At 28.6% G+C, this 10,303-nt stretch overlaps 2 protein-coding genes across 2 annotated transcripts in view; one reads left to right on the top strand and one right to left on the bottom strand.

Moving 5' to 3' along the window:
• The window catches only part of LOC113384920 (26S proteasome non-ATPase regulatory subunit 8-like), a 5,361-nt gene extending 4,453 nt beyond the window's left edge, over positions 1-908 (bottom strand). Inside the window, exons 1-2 of the mRNA XM_026622697.1 lie at positions 690-908; positions 444-619 (exon numbers count right to left, since the gene is read on the bottom strand). Of these exons, the coding sequence (XP_026478482.1) occupies positions 444-619; positions 690-797 (284 nt within the window). The 5' untranslated portion in view covers positions 798-908. The remainder of the gene's footprint in view (positions 1-443; positions 620-689) is intronic.
• A 3,234-nt stretch (positions 909-4,142) lies between these two features.
• Positions 4,143-7,512, top strand: LOC113385243. Its single transcript, XM_026623077.1, has 3 exons — positions 4,143-4,206; positions 4,738-5,018; positions 7,142-7,512. The coding sequence occupies exons 1-3, from the start codon at positions 4,174-4,176 to the stop codon at positions 7,443-7,445; spliced, it is 618 nt and encodes a 205-aa protein (XP_026478862.1). The 5' UTR covers positions 4,143-4,173; the 3' UTR covers positions 7,446-7,512.
• The last annotated feature ends 2,791 nt before the right edge of the window (positions 7,513-10,303 follow it).

Here is a 10,303-nt window from a genome sequence, read left to right as displayed (position 1 = left end):
ATATATGCGGATTCTGGTAATCTACCTCTGAAAAAAAATAATTGCTAATTGAATTTTCATATTTTGAGGATGATTAAAAAATGTTATATCATTATAAAACAAAGATAAATGAATTTTGTAAATATATATATATATATATATATATATATATACATATAAAATAGTTTACTTTAAGAAATATGTAGAAGTAGCAGTACCAGAAAATATTTAATAAATAATGTTAATTGTACTCATTGTAGTACAATTAGTATTTAAAGTATTAAAAAAACTGCAGCAAGCATGTAACTATCAATCTTCACCAAGCTATTCTATAATTAACTCGTAACACGGTATAAATGTAAATAATAAATACTATATATATATATAAATGAAAATAATTCTGATTTTTAGAATTAATGATGAAATGTGTAAATGGCTTTATATGCTTTTAATTATAACCTTACTTGTAATCAAAATAATAGCACTTAAGTTGAGACATATATCGCTCAAAAGAAGGAATATCTTTAGCTGAAATGCTATACTGAGCCCCCAATTCTAAAATGTCTCTCGCCAGTAATAACTCTTGTTCAGAGGCAACTGAGTTAGAAGTTGGAAGAAACATTAATTGTGTTAGTCCAACCTAAAACAAGACACTTTGTATTAAGTTTCTTTTTAGTTTCGAATATTAATATATCTATATGACAATGTACCTTTAATTGAGATAAAAGGTTACCGCATTTATCCAAGTTGGGTGTTTTTTTTCCCCATTCTGTTTTCAATTGCTGATATAGTGCAACTACACTATTTACAGCAGCCATTATTTATTTATTAACAATATTTATATGCTTTATAAATTAATATATCACTACAAAACAATTTCTTTGAGTCAAAATGAAATTAGTATTTATTTCTGAATAGTCATGCAATGATGCTTAATACCAACTTGCAGCTTAATGTCAATTCAACTTTAGTATTGCCAGAGCGTATGTATAAATCTTATGAAGAAAAATATTTACCGATACATTTTTAACTAGTGGTGGATGGCATCGTGCCTTAAGACAAATTGCTAGAACTTCCCGTACTAAAAACTAGACTAACAAAAAACTTTTTGAACAATTTGAATTTTCTTTTTATATTTTGAAATTTTTTGAAAATTGTGATCATTTTTTTAAAGCAATCCCGCTGCATAACTGTTTTAAAGTGGTTGGTAAACACTTTGTGTATATAAATTAAACAAAATATGTATTTATTATTAAAATCTTTATAAAATATCTGAAAACATGATCAGAACAAATCGGACGTTCTCTCAAACACAGAAATATCATTTTTGGCACTTTTTGCCCCGTATCTTCGACACGGTTTGACCTGATTTTGCCAAAAACTAATCAACACGCCATCTTATCAATAGGAATCGAATGCTTTTTGAATTATTCAAATCGGTTGATCTGTGTTCTCAAAATCATTCACAAAATATTGTATCCGCACGCACACACACGCACACATACACACACCTACCATTTTTTCTTCACCAAAATGTTGAAAAACCTTTGAAACCTTTGAAAAAAAATTCATTTTAGATTTTTTTGCGATTACTATAACTTACCCTAAGAAAAATTAAAAAAAAAGATTTAATTGTTTATTATAAACGTAACTAGTGGTGCATGGTATTGTGCGTTTAGGCAAATTGCTGAAACATTCAATACCAAAAATTAATTTCTAAAAAAACAAATTTTTATTTATATTCAAAAAATTTATTCTAAAAATATTTTTTTGATTTGAATACATTAATAAAATTAGATCTTTGAGAATTTTTGAAAAAAAGATTTCTTTAGAAAAATTTAATTTTGTTCATATTTTGACATTATTTAAAAATTTTGAGCTCTTTTTGATCACCTATTTCACTAGATCTCTGATCATGCTTGACCGTTGCCTTCCCAAAAATTCAGTCAGTTTATTTTGTCAATACAACTAAACTGTTTTTTGAATGATTGAAATCGTTCTCCTTTGTTCTCTAAAAAACTGAGTTACCATTTTTGGTAACATTTTTGCCTCGTATCTTTGAAACGGCTGGAACCTGCTATGGCCAAAAACTAATCAACACATCTCCTTTTCAATAGGAACCAAATGTTTTTGGAATTATTCAAATCGGTTGAACCGTGTTCCTGAAATCGTCGAAGATAATTTGTATCCAAGCACACACACATACACATACATCATTTCTAAGGTATAGACAAGCACAGAATAATCGTATTTTGAATGAAAATACGTTAAGTCATCCTGAATCGAATGAGACCAAATTCGGAAAAAGTATGTGTGTGTATGTATGGCTATGTGTATATGTGACAGGTTTTGTTTAAGCTAAATATATCAATCTATTTAAGTCCTAAACACTATTTATTAAATAAATAATAAATTAGAAATAATATTCTCTTCAATTGAAAAATTTCAATATGCTCTTTGCTTTAAAAAAACTGCCGATATCAGGCGGCAGAAATGTTCGCAAAAGTTGAGAGATAAAATAACAACGTAGATAAATCTACGACACAAATCAAGTTGTTACGATATAAATCTCAAATCTTTAACAGATAGCGGTATCAACAAAGGAGTTTATAATACAAAGAAATTTACCGATACTTAATTACAATTATTTTTATATAACATATTCTGTGAATTTCACTGATTGATATCAATAGTCTTTGTAAACATTAACGTTTCAAAGATTAGATTAGTGAAAAAACAGCAAAGAACAACCCATAGTTTCTTTTAATACATATAATTTGAATATTTAATTTAAATAAATGAATTTTATTATATTTGGTTTGGTTTATTACCTCCATATCATTTCAGAGTTAGTCCGGATGTTAACCGCTATCTTTTTTATGTGCAGATTATATTAAATATAAATATATGATTAAAAAACACACAACATATATATATATATATATATATATATATATATATATATATATATATTAGGCAGTATGATATTATAATATACTATATAATACATCTATAGATGTTCACTTCAGGTTGATCTCAACTAAAATGGCATTTCGTGGACAATGCAGCAAGTTTTGTTTTTTATTATTAAAATTTAAATACACTGTCTGGCGTCACGTGGAATTAAAAAATACTAAATGGTTCATTGTTCCAATTCGATCAACCGTATTATATATATGTATACTTAAATGAAATCGCGGAATTATAGTAAAACAAACCCCATATGAATTTAGTTTTGATGCTATATTTTATATATTCATAATAATTGATTACATTCTGTTTAACATCCCGTAGGGTAAGTTATTGTAATCGTCCATTGCATTGTTGCATTTCTCGACGTTCTGAAAGTTTCTGAACGTTTTGGCATATCGCAGAAAAATTGGATGTGTGTGTGTGTGTTTTGTGTATCCGCATTTTTTTGTTCACGTTTTTGGGCGCACGGTTCAACCGATTTGAATGGTTCAAAAAACATTCGATTCCTATTGATAGGGAGATGTGCTGATTAGTTTTTTACGGAAAAAAAGAGCAGAGAGTGCAGAAAATAGAAATCGTGTTTTTAAGAGAACGGAGCATCCGATTTGAATGATCTAAAAAACATTCAATTAGTAATGATTAGATTATTAGTTAAAAGGCAGGCTTAGCCATTTTGAAGATACACAGCTAAATGTGCAAAAAATAACAATTTTTGAGAAAACTAAGCGTCCGATTTAAATAATTAAAGGAACTTTCTGCTTCTTTTAACAAAATAATTGATTTTGGAAAAAAAAATTTGTTTCAAAATTTTTTTTCAATTTTTTTTTATCAAAAAAAAGTTTTTTTTCGTTTATTAAAAATAATTTTGATTTTATTTTTAATTGTGACTAAAGCTCTAATATACTTTAATCAAATAATTTCAACTTTGCAATTCAGTTTATATAATTCTTATAAATATTAGACAATGTTACAATATTTATATTAATCTATTTAAAAACATTCAATATTCCTTGAACATTTCGTTACGGTACGGGAAGTTCCAGCAATTTGCCTTAAGGCACGATGCCATACACCCCACTAGTTAATTTTTTTCTCGTCATTGATCAATGATTGCAAAAATGGTTTGGCATCTCTGAAAAATTACAGTATATATGAAACTCCAATGCACATAATCGATTATTGCAATTATTAGTTTATATACAGTGATTATAAACAAATACCATGAAGGCCTCTATTCTCATTTTTGTTACTTTGGTAAGTAGAATAATAAAATATTTCATTACATTATAATCTGTTTATTTTATTATTAAACTTGATAGAAAAAAATTGTCATCATTTACATGAGATTTTATTTACTTGAATTTATTTTAAAAGCGATCATAAGAGTCTTATAGGCTGCTGTGATGATTTTTAATTACGCTTTTTCAGAAGGAATTATTAAATTTTGTCTAATAGAGCTTGTATGTTTTTTAATTTAATGTAGTTATGCTGCGAAGAACTATTTTCACTTAAAAACATCTCTTTATTTATATTTTCAAGTGAAAGTGAATATCACTAACGCTTGATATCAGGTTGTCCAAAACGCAAATTTCTACATTAAAAAGCGAACAAACCCTTTAAGTTAGATAAATAACCTCTTTCTCTTTAACGATTTTATGTTCTTCGGGCAGAATTAACTTGAGGCATAAATTGATTATAATAAACAAATTTTCGTTATATATATATATATATATATATATATATATAGGATAATGTAAACATATACCAAAATAATCATTTGAATAGGGCGTAGCCAGCTTTTCCCAAGCATTTTTGGCTCGTCACGAATCAGATTGCGCCAGACGAGGAACATCAGGACTAATATGCTCTGATGACTGCAATTCCATGGCTTTATGTATCAAGGAAGAGAATTCCTGGACAAGAGTTGAAGTTGAAAGTTGCAGTGGCGACAAAAAATGTAATATCTTTAAGAATGAATGCTCTTCCGAACCTGGCCCATGCAAATCTCCTGGTCAGATGTACTGCACAAAAGAAGGCACATTTCCAGACCCGTATGATTGCCAAAGGTAAACTATAAGTCAAGATTAACTTAACAAAAACTTTTGCTTCTTAATTTTATTTATTAAATTCTGGAAAAAATCGTAATATACTAAAACTTGATTTCTGTTGTGCTCCGAATAAGACAGTGGTTTCCAACTAGGCTTTATACAAAAACGTGTCCTTTGTTTACTCACAAAATTTCCTGAAATAGAAAATAATCTCATACTTGCGACCAAATTATGCTTAATTGTTTTTAAAGCCATTAATTCCAAGTTTTTTGTTCTTTGATTTGTGGGTTCTAGGGTTTAAAACTCTTTTTTTAAAGTTTGAGTAGAGGAAGTTACTTCTTCAAGAAAGAAGAAGAGAAGCCACATTGATTTAAATTAATATATACACTGGTATAAAAATCTAATTTATTATATACAAAAGATTTTTGGGAACCATTGCAGACTGATAAGATATCAAATGCTATTGAATTAATATGATTTCAAGAATCAAAACGCTTTCATCTTTCTTTTATATTTGGCAATATTTGTTATTTTACATTTATGCAGTGAAAACCGACTTTTTTCACTAACAACCGGTTTTTGAATTCCATAATTTTCGCCAAAAAAACGGTTTTTCAAAATCGACAAACCCTATTTCCAACCTCATCGTATCACCAGGGGGGGGGGGGAAGTGCTAGAGGGCCGTTTTTTAACATACGAAAGAGAATAGAAAAGAAAAATTTAATATATAAAAAAAGATTTCACAAAGAATTTTTGTTAACTTAAAAAAATATGTTTTGTTATTCATAAGCTTTGTTTAAATGTTCATGTTATGTAGTATTACATATTATTGCTATTAACGGCAATAAAAGTCGTTATAAACCATTTTGGTGTTTACACCTATTGGTTCTTGACCTTTGTCAGTTGTGATACTCGTCCTTTTTTGTATGATTTGATAGTATTTCAGTATTTTCACGTAGACAAATGTTTAAATTGTATATTAACAAATTTATTGCTGATCGAAAAAAGTGGCATAACTGCACCCATTCTCTACTAATAATCTTACTTGCAACTATAATTAAAAAAAAAAAAACAAAAACAATTTTCAATATTTTTGTCACAGGATAATTTTTGTCATAAATAAATAGTATTTGCTCTGTTTTATTCATTTAACATTTATTTTAAAAGTCTGTTTTAAACATTTCATTTGTTCTATATATCTTTTGTAAAATGTAAAGTTTGAGTAAAATAAACATGTAAAATAATATATTTTTAAATGTGAATCAAAGACTAGTGGTGCATGGCATTGTGCTTCAAGGCAAATTGCCGGAACTTCCCGTACCATCACGAAATGTTTGAGGAATATTAAATGTTTTCAAATAGATTATTATAAATAAATACTGTAACGTTGTCTAATATTTATAAGAATTATATAAAATAAATTGCAAAGTTGAAATTATTTATTTAAAGTATATTGGTGAGCTTTAGAACTTTAGCAAGAATTAAAATTAAAAGTTGATTTCTTTTCGATACACAAAAAAAATTGAAATAAAAAAATTTTTTGATAAAAATATATATTTTTTCCAAAAGCATTCGTTTCAACACAAGCAGAAAGTTTTTTAAATCATTCAAATCGGATACTTAGTTCTCTCAAAAACTATACCATTTTTTGTACATTTAGCTCCGTATCTCCGAAAAGGCTGGACCTGCTTTTGCCAAAATTCTCCCCATAATTACGAACTGAATGTTTTTTAGATCATTCACATCGGATGCTCTGTTCTCTCAAAATCTCGATTTCCATTTTTGGACCTCTTTGCTCTGTATCTCCGTATCGGCTGGACCTGCCTTGCCAAAAACTAATCAGCACATCTCAATATCAATAGATATCGAATCATTCAAATAGGTTGATCCATGCAAACAAAAAAATGCACACACACACATATACACACATCCATTTTTTCTGAGGTATTCCAAAATGTTCAGAAACAACGTGAAGATATGCTCAAATTTTTATTTTCGATTTTCGGTCCATTACTATAAATATATAATAAAGCAAACTATTTGCTGCAAATACATTCAAAGCAAGTATAAATGAAAAATAAAGTTAAATCACAGTTACATACAAGAGTTTACATATGAGTATTTAATCATTATTTTTACAGATATTATTTTTGTACGGAAAAAGGTGCACAGGGTATATTAAAAGAATGTGGAGGCGACAAAGCTTTTAACATTGCGGATGGTTCCTGTACTGCGAAAGTTGGGGAACTTGGGGCATGTAAAAAAATTGAAGCTGATTGTGAAACCCAAACTGCTGGATTCAGCGCTCCTTTCACACAGAATAAAAAATTCTATTATATATGCAAGGCAAAAACAGAAAATGATAAAAGGATACTTTTTCCAGAAGTATACAAGTGCGAAGATGGCTTGGAATATACTGCTGAAGAAGGTTGCAAGAAGAATTGATTTGAATAATTCATATATATTTTATTACATTTAAATATATCCACATATGTATTCGATTAATCAAATTTAATAAAGATTGATATATGCTATTACTATGTATAATTTTATTATTAGTTGGTAAGGTTGCTGCCCCCTTCGAATATAATGCTATAAATTATAGCTTATAATATTTATTTAGTGCAATTACTCTTACTCAGACTCTTGAGAACTGTATTCCAATGATTGTAGGATAAGGTTGCTCAATTCGTACCCTCTAAGGAAATAACGCAAGAATATTCAGCGCATTTAAATTAGGAGAAATCTTTGGCGTTTATTGAATTTTTATTTATAGGCTTACTATTATTATTAAGGAATCTATAATTTAACGATTTTCAATCATCTGTTTTCAATACGACTATGGCGTCAATTCGTCTTAGTCGTACACGCTTATGGGCTCAGTCTTTGCTTCTACTAAAAAACAATATAGAATTCAGTTTCAAATCAACTTTTTTTCAGTAAAGTAGAAGAATAACTTCAAAGTTAACGAATGTAGATTATTTAGTTCCTGGGTGATAAGAATATAGGCGATGGAACTATTCATGAAAATAAAACCGTTTTTACAGTCACTTGGAGTTTTCTAATTTGGGCTTTTAAATAAGATTGAAACTTGTATTTTTCCATTATTTATTTGCATTTAGCACATTAAATTATTTTTATTAAATGTAAGAAATTTCACAAAAGCACGACTTAAGCTGCAAGAATTTCGAAGTTTAAAAAAAGAGAGCGCGAAAGGTTCACACGCGATTGAAGTAAAACTTATTTGCTACTGTACAAGATGGCATTTAAGTACAAATAAATACATCATATAACAACTTCGAATAATGTTTATTAGTAATATGGTAACACTCGTGGTGCACACATTTATTAGTATCAACCGTTATACACATTTATATAATGATAAATTATAAATTATATATTTATAATAGCATTTAAAATTTGTATAATTAAAAACATTAATGTAATTAAAGTCATATTTTAAATATGACATGATCGGTTTGTCATTGTAATTAGCATTTAGAAATGAACCTTCATTAGAGAAATTAAGTAATTGCTGATTAATAAATTCTATAATATTCGTTTACACTGTCGATTATATTAAACAACGCCTAAACAAATATTGTTTTCGCAACTTCACTCATCATGTAATTGTAATTGAAGAACTTCAAGTAATTAAAAGTAACATACATTCATTGACTGCTTGTATTTTTTTACTTTTCCGCTGGCGATATAATCTTATTCTTTGCAGAGCTGTAATATCTGCCTTGCCTAAAAAATATTTTCCATTTTAATAACTTCAAAGATTTATAGAAACTACGAATAATATAGAAATAAACTTAGGTTTAGTACACGACACAAATTTTTAATTTGTTTTATTATTTTCAAAGAACAGGGTAAAATACTCTTCTGATTCAGGCATTTTTCATTAAATCAAGATTTGTACTATGATGTAACTTTAAAATGTTTATTTATCTATGCCGATTTCCTTATTGATATCGGTACACACACAACGTTGATGCCTGTACGCATACAACGACAGATCTCTATTCACATACACGACGACTATTCACAATCGACTCGGTCGTAACGCACCTCCGTACGGATTTACACCCTAGTCGCGCCTAAAGAAGTTTTACTTCAATAAAGTTTTTGGCATGACCTTAGAAAATTTACCATTTAAATATACCTAAACGTTTGCTTTAAAATATAAATAAACACTATCGTCAATAACAAAAATCAGGATCACATTATTGCCTTAAAAGTCTGAGTCCAAAACTTCATAACTCAATTACTTTTTGATTATTTTTGCTTTACAAAGTGCTTAGTCAACTGAATAGTTCTATTTAATGGACAAAATGATGTAATTTTCAATTATCAGACAAAATATAGCCGAGGCACGACTTATGCGGAGGTACAACTTGTGCAACCTTACCCTAATTTGTTCCGAAACTTCGACAATAATTTTTAAAATTCTTTTTCTTGAGTTTTTAATTTTAATTTTAATTTCTTTGTACGAGGTTCAACACTATTATATTACATATAAATATTCTTTTTCTTAAGTTTATAATTAACTTCCCGTAGGGCAAGTTATAGTAATCGCAAAAAAATCAAAAATGAAAATTTTTATATAACTTTACGTTTCAGAGGTTTCTGAACATTTTGGCATACCTTAGAAAAAATGGATGTATGTGTGTGTGTGTGTATGTATGTATGTACGTTTGTGTATGTATGTGCGGATACAAATTTTCGTCGACGATTTCGGGAACACGGATCAGCCGATTTGAATAATTTAAAAAACATTCGATTCGTATTGATAAGGAGACGTGCTGATTAGTTTTTGGCGAAGTCAGGTCTAGCCGTTCCGAAGATACGGGGCAAAAAGTGCCGAAAACGGTAACTCAATTTTTAAGAGAACGGAGCGTCCGATTTGAATAATTCAGAAAACATTTCACTTGTATTGAAAACATGAAGAATCAATAAAATTTTCATGAAGGTAGGTCTAGCGGTTTCGGAGATATGGAGGAAAAAGTAAAAAAATGAGCCATTTGGCGGTCAAAAATGATCATTAGACATATGCACATCAAATTATCAGATATTTTATAGAGATTTCAATAATAAGTATACATTTTGTCAATATTCCTATGGGTTCCGTACCAATGCTTATGCGTTAGACAGCGACGCGGCGCTTACGCGCTTTATATTTTGTCCCTATGCAGTTAAAGCAGTACGATTGCTTTGAAAAGAAAGTTCAGATCTTCCACAATATGTCAAAATAAAAAAAAATATTTTTTCAAAAAAAAAAATTAAAAACAATTTTTTTT

This window comes from Ctenocephalides felis, unplaced genomic scaffold, assembly GCF_003426905.1.
Source record: "Ctenocephalides felis isolate EL2017-DRISC unplaced genomic scaffold, ASM342690v1 CF-g0.4_SCAFFOLD_03571, whole genome shotgun sequence".
NCBI classification, from domain to species: Eukaryota; Metazoa; Arthropoda; class Insecta; order Siphonaptera; family Pulicidae; genus Ctenocephalides; species Ctenocephalides felis.
This window is presented reverse-complemented; position numbering and strand designations above follow the sequence as displayed.